At 32.0% G+C, this 14,568-nt stretch overlaps 2 protein-coding genes across 5 annotated transcripts; one reads left to right on the top strand and one right to left on the bottom strand.

The window, feature by feature from the left end:
- Positions 9,027-10,402, bottom strand: LOC104712702. Its single transcript, XM_010429656.2, has 4 exons — positions 10,107-10,402; positions 9,982-10,019; positions 9,791-9,885; positions 9,027-9,369 (listed from the first exon to the last, which is right to left on the bottom strand). Exons 1-4 carry the CDS (start codon positions 10,352-10,354, stop codon positions 9,226-9,228), a joined length of 525 nt encoding a protein of 174 aa, XP_010427958.1. The 5' UTR covers positions 10,355-10,402; the 3' UTR covers positions 9,027-9,225.
- On the top strand, positions 10,516-13,113 carry LOC104712703 (probable inactive tRNA-specific adenosine deaminase-like protein 3). 4 transcript variants are annotated; one of them, XM_010429657.2, is made up of 10 exons: positions 10,516-10,608; positions 10,769-10,875; positions 10,981-11,032; positions 11,141-11,217; positions 11,317-11,441; positions 11,570-11,652; positions 11,869-11,968; positions 12,108-12,512; positions 12,606-12,709; positions 12,787-13,113. In XM_010429657.2, the coding sequence occupies exons 2-10, from the start codon at positions 10,800-10,802 to the stop codon at positions 12,965-12,967; spliced, it is 1,203 nt and encodes a 400-aa protein (XP_010427959.1). In that variant the 5' UTR covers positions 10,516-10,608; positions 10,769-10,799; the 3' UTR covers positions 12,968-13,113. The 4 variants fall into 4 exon arrangements, with proteins under 4 accessions (XP_010427959.1, XP_010427960.1, XP_010427961.1 ...); XM_010429658.2 differs by having other exon boundaries at positions 10,527-10,608; positions 10,774-10,875; XM_010429659.2 differs by having other exon boundaries at positions 10,535-10,599.

The raw sequence follows: 14,568 nt of genomic DNA on the forward strand, positions 1-14,568 counted from the left end.
TGTCACCTGTCTATCCTCGTTAAAAGTAAACATACCTAAATTTAAGAGGAATAGGAAACATCTTTCATGTATTTTATTTTTTTATATCACAAACAGTTTTAATATTTACATAAGAAATTTATAGACTTAGAACATGTCCCAAGAAAATATATGCATCACCCAAAGGACAAAAAGGCATCGGGAGTGAATCAAAGAGCCACTTCTTCCTCTTGGCATATAAATTTTATATATAAAGAAGATTTGGTTTTTGTTCACTATCAAATGGAAGATAGTTGAATAAATTCATGACTGTTGGTTTTCATATTCTAATATTTAGAAGTTGTCAAAAAGAAAACTGAATGAAATTCTAATTAAAAACCACATTCTAGAGGTATATTCAAGAAATTGAAAAACTAACATGAAAGGAAGATGTCTATCTTAATTATATGTATTAAAGAGTTAGCCAAACTGCAATTCTTGATAAAAGAAAATATCAGTGTTTCATAGTATTTAGTTGAGAAGCTTAAATATGAATATATCTAAATACTTAAGCTTTTTTTTTGAATGAATGTCAACCAAAAAACTCTTTGTTACAAAATATGCATCCTTAGATCAAGCATTATAGAATGCTAAAGATTTAAACTATGTGTTTGCTTAAGATTTTTTTTGATGTTTTAGACAAGAATTATAAAATGTTTAAATCTCTCAAAACAAAGTTGTTTATGCATGTATCTAATAATTCAATTACAAAATGAGAAAACGTATGTGAAGTATTAAAATAATCAACGTCAAATGATATTTGTCAAGATTTCCACAATTAAAAAAAAAAAATTCTACATAAAAAAATAAATTAACAACAAAACTGTTATAAAAACGGTAAGCCATAAGCCCGCGCATAGCGCGCGTATTCATCTAATAGTATATAAGATATGTCAAATCTTTCAAAGTGAATCTAAAGCCAGTATTATGGATTTATGGTGCATCACTGAACCAGTAAGAGTTTCTCTATGTCTTTTGCTACTATTACCCCATTTGTCTCAGCCTGAGTGTATTGGATACTTTCATGGAAATCTCCATCCAACAAATCTCTAGTGTTTAAGATTTGAGATATAAAAAAGGATGGGGGAAATTGATTAAGATGGGAACAGAGAGTGCCGTTGCCAATTGCCGATTCATGCATTGTAGGGAAAACTTTCCACATTCTCAGATTCTTCAAGAGCTGATTTCTTTTGGATCTCTCCTCTCAGAAATGTTTTGTTATTGCAATATCAAATAGGATTTAGTATTTAACTTTACAAGATCTAATATATGATACAGTTTCACTTCGTATAGCTGAACCACTCTGACACATTGCTTGTCTGCAATCAATTCTAAAATTTTTTATTAATGGAGAACATCAAAGACCATAGAGGCCAAAACTCTCAATTTGTGATCGCAAAACCAGGACACAAAAGATTGCACGAAATGCGTTCATAGGTTACAATGCATTTTATAGGGAACTAGATGATTGCCCATGCAACGTGTGGATGATATATTTTAAGTTGTTTATAAATTTTTATTGATATGTGATTATAATATATATATATGATTAGATTTGATTTGATTGTTTGATATATATCGAGTATAGTTTACATTGAATTCTATATAAATATAAATTTTAGGTGTGATTGTTTGCAAATTAGTCATTTTTTTTGACAATAGGTTACAAGATTGGCTCAAACAAGCCAATGTGAAGTTAAATTGTTTACAAAGGTAACTAATTGCGGAAATAAACGAACACGTCGCGCTAAATTATCCGCTTTACCATTCTGAGAGCAAGGAACATAGACTAAAGAAAATGAAGCAAACTCATCTTTATCCGCCTGTATATCCTCCAGATAAGACGTGAAAGCTGGCCACTCAGCAGGCGAAGACACCATCTTCACCAAGTCGGAGCAGTCGGTAAGAAAAATTACAGACTGATTTTTTTTGTTCTTTGAAATATTGAATATATATAATTGTAATTCACAATAAAATCTTGTTCATCTTGTTATGAGAAACATTTTATTTTCCGAAATAGTGGATGAAGACAACAAATTCCATGTTGCTAAAAATTCCTAAAACATATCTATTATGATTTACATATTTAGTATCTAATATCACATTTTTTTCTATAGAAATTTTTTCTCAAACGGTTTCCTAATATCATAAAACTGAAAAACGTACATATAATTAAGTATTTTCCAACTAATTTCACCGATAAGATTTTGCATTTTATGTAGCATCTTACATATATTTTTTTAAAATATATCCATTATGTAAAATAAGCAAAACTAACAAGATAATAAGCAAAACATATGAAAAATATAAGCAAAACATATATAAAATAATAAGAAATAAACAAAAACATATGTAAAATATAAACAAAATATAAGTAAAATACTTTTATATGTGTTTTTATAAAAAATTAAATAAAATAGACTCTCAAATGTCATACCATCTCATTTTTAGAGGTAAAGCTCACCGATATGGCCAATCATCATAATCGATATCACCGGAAGAACATAAGTCGACAGGTACACCGAGATCATTGGTCTGGTGATGTAGCCTATCCTCTTCACCTCCATCAGAAAACCAACTTTTCCTCCGTGGTTCGCCGCCGAATCCGTTCTCTCTCTCTCTGCTTCTGCTTGATTTTCTGAAGATAAGGGAGTTGGCACTTTCTTGTTTTTTTTTTGGTTTTTTTGGTTTTCTCTTTTGTATTATTTTGTTTTAATTAGGCATATATGGGCTTTGCAGTCACTTGTATTTATACACTATATCTTTATACCATTTCATTTAGATGTGTACAATTGTGGCATTTGTTTTTTATGAATTATGAGGATGTTGTTTTTTGCTTTTTAGGATCCAATCTTATCATTGACTGATATTGTTCCCAATACATTTATTGTATTTTAGATTTTCTAATTAACTGCTTATGTAAACCTTTCATACGTTGATGTTGCAATAATAAGTTATTTTTTAAAAATAATTATCTTCCGTGTAAGTGATTATGTTTGTATGCCCATCTTTGGTCTAATATCAATAAGATCGTTTCTGATTTTCTTTAGTTGGCTTTGAAACCAATTTTGAGTTAAGCAAATAATGGGTCTAATTATGGTGTTAGTAATATAAATTCTTATGTATATATATTGTATATATGTGACTATAAGTTTAGCTAACTAAAAAATTCTGTAATATGTAAATATAATCTTGAACATATATATATATATATATATATATATATTTGTGGGAAGAATGTATGGAATTATTGGATAGAAGTTATTTTTGAGTTAAATGACATTTTATGCTTTTAAAATGAGTTAAATATTTTTTATATGTGTCTTGACTTTTTTAAAAAGGAATACCAAGTGTTTCCTTCCAAATTTGAAGTGACATAGTATTTTAGTTTTCATATATTATTTTATGAACTTCAATGTAAAGGCTATTCAAAGTAATAAGTATACTCACACTGATTGAATTATAAAATTTGGAGAAATGTTTATTTCGATTGATCATATTCTCTTTTAAATATATTAAATAAGTATATTGTTGTTCATACAAATAGGACAACATATATTATAGTTTAACCATGAAGTTAAGCAATGGAAATGGAACTTGTGATTTCAAGACAAAATGTTTATATATATTATGTTACACATTTATATATAAACAACAAAATATCGTCCATCTGTATCCGAAGTACCCGAAAGAGTACCCAAACGCCCGATCCCAAAGAGTACCCATATTATGTTACACATTTATATATAAACAAGACAAAATGTTCGAAGTACCCGATCCGAAACCCGAAAGAGTACCCAAACACTCACCCCTTACCAACATGTGATTGCCTGCATATGGTCTCATTTATTGTGTGTGTTAGTTGCCAATTTGGGAAAGATGCTGGCACGCGATTATCCACCTGTATCCTAATTTGACAAAAAAAAGTCTGTTTCTTATTTTCTAAAATGTCTCCTTCAGTCTACCCGTTTGCATGTAACATAAGAAATCGTATATATAAAAGTAAGGTTTTGGTCTCTCCTTATTGGTTGATTTTCATTTAATGTTTTCTAATTTTTTTATTTTTTTTATTTGCTCTCTAATTGCTTTAAACAATATTTAAGACCCAATAAACACAATACATTTAAAATTATAACTGAAAATAAAATAAATTATAATTCTAAATATAACTTCCATCATTTCTTATCATATAAATAAGCATTCTCTCAATCTCTCATATTGGCATTCTTTTACTATCCCATTTTCACATTCTCTCAATCTCAGGATTCTCAGTCAGGATCATGTTCAGCCTTCAAATATGGATTCTCCAGCTAAAAAGCAGAAAACAAGCAGTCAGAGTCCAGACGTAAGTTCATTCCAACCAAGATTCTTTAGTCTCCTCCGCGTGCTTTGACTAGTACAACATTCTCTCTTACACTTTTGACTAGTACAACTTAAATAAGCATTCTCTCAATCTCTCATTCTCTTATTCTCTCATAATGTCACTTTTTACTAGTTCAACATTCTCGAATAATTTTTATATGTGTCTTGACTTTTTTTAAAAGGAATACCAAGTGTTTTCTTCCAAATTTGAAGTGACATAGTATTTTAGTTTTCATATATGATTTTATGAACTTCAATGTAAAGGTTTTTCAAAGTAATAAGTACACTCACACTGATTGAATTATAAAATTTGGAGAAATGTTTATTTTGATTAATCATCTGCTCTTTTAAATATATTTAATAAGTATGTTGTTGTTCATACAAATAGGACAACATATATTATAGTTTAACCATGGAGTTAAGCAATGGAAATGGAACTTGTGATTGCAAGACAAAATGCTTATATGTTACACATTGATCGTTTAAAAATGAATAGGAACATCTAATTCTCAAATAAAGTTGATTGTTTTGTTAAAACCAACATATGTGAATTTAAATTTAACTATGCAAATTTAAAAAATAAATATGAATAGATTAGAAAGGCAAGAAATATAAAAGAAATATTTTTTTTTTATATAAATAAAATAAAAATTGAAAACAATGTTAAATATATATAATACTTTCTAAATTAAAATATAGAATCAAACTCTTACAAGTTACAACACATATGAGATATAACAACATTTGATATTGGTGGGAGAGGAGGAGAGAATGATTACTATAAGATGATAATCCAAATTAGATAATGGAGATGAATCTTTTAAAAAAAAGAACAATGTAAAATATATATATATATATATATATATAATATTTTCTATATTAAAATATAGAATCAAACTCTTACAACACATATGAGATATAACAACATTTGATATTGGTGGGAGAGGAGGAGAGAATGATTACTTATAAGATAATAATCCAAATTAGATAATGGAGATGAATCTTTTAAAATAAGAACAATGTAAAATATATATCATGTAGTCTCTAAAATTAAAATTTAGCATTAAAAATTTACAATGATATTTCATTTATTTTTTACAACCCATACAACAAAAATAAGAAATCAAAAATAAATAAAAAACGAAAAATGATTTGAAGTATTGTAGAAGAGAATGAGAGAATGTGAAAATGGGATAGTAAAAGAATGCCAATATGAGAGAATGAGAGATTGAGAGAATGTTTATTTATATGATAAGAAATGATGGAAGTTACATTTAGAATTATGGAGTTACAATAGTAATTTATTGTGTTTGAATAAAACTGAGTGCTGGAATATGATCAATGCATAATTTATTTTATTTTCAATTATAATTTTATTTTAATGTGTGAGTTAAATGTATTGTGTTTATTAGGTCTTAAATATTGTTTAAAGCAATTAGAGAGCAAATAAAAAATAAAAAAAATAGAAAACATTAAATGAAAATCAACCAATAAGGAGAGACCAAACCTTACTTTTATATATATGATTTCTTATGTTACATGCAAACGGATAGACTGAAGGAGACGTTTTAGAACATAGGAAACAGACTTTTTTGTTGAATTAGGATACAGATGGACCATCGCGTGCCAAAATCATTCCCAAATTGGCAACTAACACACACAACAAATGAGACCATATGCAGAGAATCACATGTTGGTAAGGGGTGGGCGTTTGGGTACTCTTTCGGATTTCGGATCGGGTACTTCAAGTTTTTGGATTTATAAAAATAAGACCCATTAGGATATTTTTGGATTTCAATTCGGGTTCGGGTAAACACCCATCAGATTGAAATATTTTCAGGTTTCACCCAAAGCTTCAAATTATATTTCGGTCTCGGATCAGATTTTGTAATTTTTAATCCAAACCAAAGTAAAAAAAAAAAGCCCGAAATCAATCCGAATCCAAAAAAACATGAAATCAATCCGAATTCATTAAAAATGATTATAATCATAAGAAAACCAAAGTTAACAACCGAAATTGATTTCACGAAAAGAAAAGGACAATTCTAAATAACAAAACACCAAATTTAGAAGCCGATAATTTTTTACTTCTTAAAACATCAGATGGCATCAAATTCAAAGTTAGAACAATATAATCTATCTAAACTAACATATGAAGATTGACATATATAAAAATGAAAACTAATTTATCATGTAAGTTGTAATAGCGATTACAAAATTACTTCCGAAACTTGTAAATTGACTTAATATATTGTTAAAGATATATATAATTTTGGATAGTCTCGGATATTTGTTCGAGTGTTCGGATATACCCAATCAGTTCGGATATCTGTTTCATTTACTATAAGCATCCAGTCGTATATTTTTAAAATTCGGATTCGAATTCGGATCAGATATTTTTAATTAGATTCAAGTTAAATTTTTGGGTTCAGGTATTTTGTCCAGACCTACATGTTGAGTGTTGACATAGCTCTGAGGGTACGTGTGAAAAAGAAGGATCCATATATCTGATTGGATCCGTACGATAACAACACGACAAAAAAAAACGTGAGATTTTAAAATACAACCAGATTGTCCAGAGATTAAACATGTTGTTCCACAGGAGCTTTAACAACGTGTTTAAACGTTTTTTTTGTTAAACAATGTATTTAGATTAGGGTTTGTTGGCAAAATAGTACATTTTCAAAACATAATTAGAATTGTAGTACATTTACTATTTATAATTGGAGAAATAGATGGGTTTTACTATTTGTGTAATAGAAAAGATGTGAGATAGATAAAAAAGTGGGGTATAATATAGTAGTGTAAAATTATAAAAGGGTAACTGCATAAAAAACATCCGTACAGCATATTTAGTGTACATATTTTTTTACACACATATAAATATTTTTATTTCATTCATATTGAATATATTATATATCAGCTGTAGGAATAAAAACATGTATATTAACTTATATATAAGTACACTAAATGAACTGTACGGGTTAAAATTGTGTATTATTATTCGTTTGTACATTTGTACACATTATACCTGTATACATTAGAATGTGTACAGACACATGTACACTTATTAAGGTGTAAGGATACAAAATTTATAAAAAACATTTAACATTATCAAATATAATCATTACACAAATTGCATATCAAATTATAAAGAAAAAACATAGATTTTTTTTGTATCTGCAAAAAAATTAATATATATATATATATATATATATTGAATAGTATTTTAGTTATTAGATTCAAGAGGTAATTTAATAAAAAAAAATATATATATATATTTATTTAATTTCAATGGCACATTTGTAAATAAAATGATTAGTAGAGGATTAAGAAGTAATTCAAATAGTAGTAAATAGTGAAAATTTGTGTTTTGCCAATTTTAAATAATGAATGTACTAATTCTCCGATTAAGTTTAAAAATGTACTAAAACTCCAATTTTCTCTTTAATGTTTCTTCCTTCTAACCAACTCTCTTGTAGTTTAGCTTTGACGTTCAATTTTTTGAATGTTTTTGTTGGGAGTCTTAGGGACCAAATTGACGTGACGTAACGTTTTCTATAAGAATAAATACAATAAAACTTCTATAAATTAATAAGGTCCAGACCACAAAATTTTAATACTATGTAGAGGTTTTAATTTATCGATAAATTAATAAAATATTAATTTATGAAGAGATTTTTTCATTTTTATAGTTTTGAATATTTTTTATTAAAAATAAGATACTTTGTTATATTTCATATTTTTACAGAACTTCTTTAATTTATAATTTTGACTATTGATAGATGTTAATAGTTTACTAGATTATCCATGTGAAAAATAATAAATGTTTAGAAGTTCAAAGTTTAGAAGAAATTGTACAACATAGATTATCCTTCATGATGAAGTCTAAGAAAATATTGCAGTATATTTAGAACCAATTACACGTAAAAAACAACTATCGCGTCTAGGATGCTCCACAATTTTTGGATGCAATGTGAGAAAACAACACAAAATTTTTTTGATGCAATGAGAAAGATTATAGATGAGCTCCAACAAAAATGCAGTTTCAAGAATATGCAAACAACAATAGAGTCATATTTCCCTAAATTTTCTTAGAATATTTATGAACCATATTTTTACATAGGATTTAAAAAAAAAAGTATTATCTTATTATTTTATCGAATTTTGTCATTTTTTACACAAGTCAAACTCGGGACCGAAAAAAATTATTAATTTATAACGAGTATTAATTTATAGAGGTTCTACTGTATATCATTATTACAAGGAAAAATCCATGTGTGTTTTTGATTATTAATTATATTTCACTTATATTATAATTTCTGAAACATAATAACATGTGTGGCTGCTTATGAATAGAGTATATAAGATATGTCAAATCTTTCAAAGTGAATCTAAAGCCAGTATTATGGGTTATGGTGCACCAGTAAGAGTTACTCTATGCCTTTTGCTACTATTATCTCATTTGTCTCAGTATTTTCTCAGCCCTGAGTGTATGTATACACAAATCTCTAGTGTTTAAAGATTTGAGAAATAAAAAGGATGGGGAAATTGATTAAGCAGAGTTCAGAGAGTGCCGCTGCCAATTACTGCAAATTGATACTCTTTACTGGTTAAAGTAGCAATCTGAAGTTAAGTAACAAATATGCAACGAAGAAAGAGTCTTCAGAGGCTCAATTCATTATCCGATCTCAAATCCTAAAACGATCAGTATCAGTAAATACAGATCTTACATACCAAAACTAATTAATGCATCCCTGAGTTATATCCCCAACAACTACACTACTAGGCAGTGGGAACACCAAAAAAACATCTACTTTCCCAGGGTAAAAGGACACCCTTCCTTTACAAAACATCCTCGTGATAAAGATGAAGCCCTAATCCAAATCTTGCACACGCACGGCGAAACGCCATTGCTTCAGCCTTTTGCACAGCATCACCATAGCCTTTGTCATCTACAGGAGTGGTACCTGTTGATTCCCTAAATATCTTCACAACACCAAAAAAACAAAATGTTGAATTAGCAAATGATTTCAGCTTACAAGCGCAAAACAATGAACACATAACGGGCTCACGGATAGTATGCAAGAAAGCAAAACACCACCACATTTTTATCAATTCATCTCTAAGGTCTATGAGAGTAATGATAACAGAATCTACAACCCGGAGTTGTTGTTTCCCCACAGTTGCTAAACATACACTCTCTAAGCTTGTATTGGCTTGACGGTGGTTTCATCACCTTCAGTGGATAATTCAGATGTAGACAAAGACAAAAAGAACAACAACTAGGTCTCTCTCTATAGCTTTGCAGCTTATCGGACAAAAAAGCAAAGAAGTCAACCAGAGAACCATTTAGCCTAAAGTTACAAATCAAATCAAACCAAATGTAAACGAAGAGGGAGGGAAAGACCTCAGCATCAGTGCCGTAGAGAGTCACACGATAAGCCACAGTAACATTTTTCCCATCAGGAGAGTAAGTGATACTTCGAACTTCTCCTGACCATTCTGAGAAAACAGAGAAACACAGACACAAATATACAAATGTCAAAACCAAATCCCAACATGAAACCCAAAAAGAAACAAGAAGGGTTTAAAACAGACCTGGAGCATGCATATTCATGATCCTATTAACAATGTGCCTGAGAATCATCAACACAAGCTAAGTATTAAGTATAATGACCAACACAAACAAACAGGGTCTCTCAAAATCAAAAGAAAGAGATTACCAGGGGATGTATTTCATGGAGAACCCATCTTCAACTCGGGTTCGGATGACTGAATCTGGAACCTTTTTGTTAAGCTCCTTGAGAATCTCAGCGAGTGGTCTACTGATTCCTGAAGTCGGAACATCGTTTTCAACTTCAGAAGAGAATCTACGAACACCCTTCCCCATTTCCCTTGATACAGCAGCTGCTCCGCTCCTCAACGTCCATTTCGCCGCCTTCAACCGTAACCCTAACCCTAACCCCGCCATTTTCTTTCGCCGGACAAAATTCTCAAACGTCGCGTTTTTTTTGGGGGCTCTCTGGTCTGGTGTAGGGTTTAGTTATTAAAGCGTTTAATTTAATTAATTAATTAATTAATTAGGTTTAAGTTTAACTTTTGCTATTAGAAGAGAGCAAAACGACGACGTAGCGAGGGTTCTTGTCTTCTCGAACCAGATTCAATAACTCTCTCTCGCTCTTGGCGACGTTGGCGTCTGTGTTCTTCTTTGCTTGAGTAAGCCCAGTGAGTTTAATCTAATCTCTGTTATGATTGCTTTTGGTACTTTTTGCAGCTTCTCTTATTCAGTCTCTTCAATTTCCACAGAGAAAGTTCGAGTTTTTTTTCTTTCTTCTTGCTTCTTCCCCAATTCTTATATAATTTGTGCTATGTACTCTATCTGCAGAACAGGCTCAAGTAAAGAAAGGACAAAACTTATGGATTCATCAGATAAATGGGAAATCATTCATATACCTGAAAAGCCTGCATTGTCACCTGACCAGCAGCCAACTGGTATGATTCAATCTCAAAGGCTTCTCCTTTTGGAATTTTTTTTAGTCTATCAAAGGTTCTTCATTTAAACTTGTTGTGTGTGTGTGTTGTTGTTGTTGTTCACAGTGAAGGTATATGCGAGTCTAATAAAACCCAAATTTGCCAATACGATAGTAAGGTTTGTCACTCTTCTTTATTCTTTGATTAAATTTTGTAGCTGCTCTGCATAGCTGTAATCTCATGATTGAATTTTTTTTTTTTTTTTTTTTGACGCTGGTATGATTAGGCATTTATGTAAGATTGCTCCTTTAGAAGACCTTCGTCATGTTAAGAGAGTGAAGAAGAAGATTCTTCCTGATCGCGGTATCTCATTGTTAGTTTTTTTTTGTTGGTGGCGTGGTGATTGATACACCATTAACATAAAAATTATGAGGTTTTGATTGTAATGCTTATATTGGACAGGTGAAACTCAGTTGACTGTCATCTTATGTCTAGCACCTGAGCATCACGATCGTTTGAATGATAGTATGCCACCTGATGTACAGAAACTTGTTGATCCCTATGAGTTGAGTCCTTTTATTACACAAGTAGGTGTTTCTTTTTTTCTCGTTTCTCACCACGATTCTCTTCAAGGATTTTGTACATTTTGATTCCAAGCAAAGAGATTCTGCTCATTCAGTAGTTGAAGCTCATATTTCCGCTATAATTATGATAGGTATGCAAATATGCTGCAGTGTCGAAAGAAGAGTGGGAAGAACAAAGTAAGATATGGCCAACTTCATTTCACCCTCCAACCTAGTAAGCTCCATGTCTTTTTGTTAGATTTTGGTTTCGTGGATCTTTTTTTGTAACCAAAGGGCTCTACATTACCTTTCTTGTCTTTTTTGTTTATCTAAGCTTTAGACGTTCTAGAACAATCCTACTTCTTGATGTTAATCTAGTAGTGCTCTTATCTGCATTGTGATAGATGGCAACAGTTAATCATTTTTTTACTTTTGCATTTGGCAATGACAGCAATATAGATGGCATCGGTGGGTTCAGCGAGGAGGACACAGAATCTATCTGCAAGTTCATGAGAGTTGTTATTGATATGGCAGTATCTGGTCATAAACCAGTAAGTATTTTCCATTGATCTACATAACTTCGATATGAAATTTTAGACAACAGACCAGGCTCTCCTAATCATCTGTTTACCATGGTTTCATTACATAGAAATTGATCTCAGTTTACCACTTTTCTGATGTACTTTTCAGCTTGTAAATGCTGCAGTGATAGTCGATCCCTCAGTTAGGCGAATAATAGCTAGTGAAACTGATCAAGTATATGCTTCGTCTGGCGACAACACTAGCACTGAGACTAGCCCCTTTAAGGAAACGGGGGATATATGCTTAAATGACACACTTGAAAAACAGAATGGTTCATTGTCTGCTGTTGCTTGTCTGAATCCCTGGAACTGGAGTTTACAGCCGCATGACACTGAAAAGTGTAGCCTGTGGCATCCTCTTAGGCATGCTTCCATGGTTTCCATTGAATCTTCTTCTGCCAGAGATAGACATCTGTTTCCCAATTCATCCGAGATTTTTGGTCAGGATCACGTTCATCCCTCAAATATGGATTCTCCAGCTAAAAAGCAGAAAACAAGCAGTCAGAGTCCACACGTAAGTTCATTCCAACCAAGATTCTTTAGTCTCCTCCACGTGCTTTGACTAGTACAGCATTCTCTCTTACACTTTTGAGTTACCTACCGATAGGTCCAAATTGACAGCAGAGAAGAAACTCTTAGAGATCCTTCAATGGAAAGGCCGTACCTCTGCACTGGTTATGACATTTTCCTCCTGTTGGAGCCTTGTACAATGTGAGTTTCTACATACATTACCCTTCTAACATCCTCAAGTAAGTGTATCTAATAAAGTTCGTGATATGTTCCCAAAGGTGTGCTATGGCGCTTGTGCATCAAAGAATAAAGCGGATTTTCTATGCTATTCCAAACCCTACGGCAGGCGGTCTCGGGAGTGTTCATAGACTTCAAGGGGAAAAGAGTTTGAACCATCATTATGCAGTGTTTAGAGTTTTGCTGCCTGATGACGCCCTTAGACAATTGGCCTCAGTCTAATGCATTGTTGTAGTTGAGTAATAATTGTATTACAGGTTCTGAGTAAGAAAGCTGATTCTTTGTTCTTGTTCTTTCCAAGAATCCAAAATCTTATTGAGTTATATGTAAACTATCAATGTTAGTCAACACAAATCATTTTATTCTAAGTGCAATTTGCTAACCACTTAAAGATCAAAGAGAAAGAGAGAGAAGCTTAATTCCTGAAAAGGCTTGTTTAAATTGGTATGTAATGAAGTCTGAATTTGTACTTACAGACTACAGTAAACTATATAGAGGAGGAATCAGAGATCAGTTTTTCCAGGATATCGAGGGAAATGGATTACATCTCTGATGTTGTCAATTCCTGTAGCGAACAGAATCATACGTTCGAAGTATAAATCCACAATGCTTCACTGTTCCATAACGACGCAAGTCAACGTACCACTCATATGGCTCAATTGGTAGATCTCCTCGATCCTGTTACATAAGACCTGTTGGAATAAGCTTGATTTAGCTTGGAGCTCAAGACTAGTATATTTAGGAGAAAGCTAAATATACATATTTGTATCTTAGGAGATATCTAAGATATGTTAGTATTCCTATTGTGGTTTAGGGAATATTGTCTAAAGGTCTTATATAAAGAGAGATGCTGAGATATTGCAGAACTTGAGAGATTTGAGAGAAAGAGATTGTAACCTTTAGTTTTGAGTCAGTTTCTAAAGTAATAAAAGAGAGAGTCTTTTATATTTCACAATCTTTGTTCTACGTTCTTGTTCAATAATTGGTATCAGAGCAATATTGAATTAAGAACTTCATCTACTCAAAAGCATGAGTGAAATCGTTGCTACAAAATCTAAAGAAGAAATCGTGCCATCAAAAGAAGGGAGTCCCTCATCGATACAATTCCCGATGCTCAACACCACCAACTACACGGTATGGTCCATGCGCATGAGAATAGCCCTCAGAGTACACAAGGTGTGGGAAGCCATCGAACCAGGAGAAACCAATGGAGAGAAGGAAGATATGGCCAGAGCATTCTTGTTTCAATCGATCCCGGAAGCTTTACTCATACAAGTCGGAAACCTTGACACTTCAAAAGCTGTTTGGGATGCGATCAAGGCAAGGTATGTTGGAGCAGATCGTGTGAAGGAAGCAAGGTTACAGACGCTGTTAGCTGAGTTTGATAGGTTGAAGATGAAAGACTCTGACACCATCGACATATTTGCGGGAAAACTCTCTGAATTAGCCACGAAATCAGCAGCTTTGGGAGAGTATATCGAAGCACCAAAACTTGTGAAAAGGTTTCTTATGAGTTTACCTCGGAAGAAATATATTCATATCATTGCATCCCTCGAGCAAGTCCTTGATCTCAACGCGACAAGCTTTGAAGACATTGTGGGAAGGCTAAAAGTGTACGAAGAGAGAATCCGGGAAGAAGAAGAAGATCAACCTAATGATCACGGAAAGCTCCTCTATGCCAATACGGATTCACAAGCTTACCAAGGAAACTATTTCTCAGGAAGAGGAAGAGGTCAAGGCGGAAGATTCTTTGATCGAGGTAGGGGTCGAGGTCGCTTCGGGAATCAGCAGAATGGAGGGTACAGAAAAGACCGAGACAAGTC

The sequence above is a fragment of the Camelina sativa genome, chromosome 9 (genome assembly GCF_000633955.1).
Source record: "Camelina sativa cultivar DH55 chromosome 9, Cs, whole genome shotgun sequence".
Lineage (NCBI taxonomy): Eukaryota > Viridiplantae > Streptophyta > Magnoliopsida > Brassicales > Brassicaceae > Camelina > Camelina sativa.

What these genes read in the sequence shown, in the direction of transcription:
- LOC104712703 (XM_010429657.2), top strand. Translation starts at nt 10,800, where the DNA reads ATGGATTCATCAGATAAATGGGAAATCATTCATATACCTGAAAAGCCT. An exon ending in TCATTTCACCCTCCAACCTA is followed by an intron (nt 11,653 to 11,868) that starts GTAAGCTCCATG and finishes TGGCAATGACAG; the next exon opens with CAATATAGATGGCATCGGTG. An exon ending in CAAGCAGTCAGAGTCCACAC is followed by an intron (nt 12,513 to 12,605) that starts GTAAGTTCATTC and finishes ACCTACCGATAG; the next exon opens with GTCCAAATTGACAGCAGAGA.
- LOC104712702 (XM_010429656.2), bottom strand. Translation starts at nt 10,354, where the DNA reads ATGGCGGGGTTAGGGTTAGGGTTACGGTTGAAGGCGGCGAAATGGACG. An exon ending in TCCATGAAATACATCCCCTG is followed by an intron (nt 10,020 to 10,106) that starts GTAATCTCTTTC and finishes GATGATTCTCAG; the next exon opens with GCACATTGTTAATAGGATCA. An exon ending in CATGAATATGCATGCTCCAG is followed by an intron (nt 9,886 to 9,981) that starts GTCTGTTTTAAA and finishes CTGTTTTCTCAG; the next exon opens with AATGGTCAGGAGAAGTTCGA.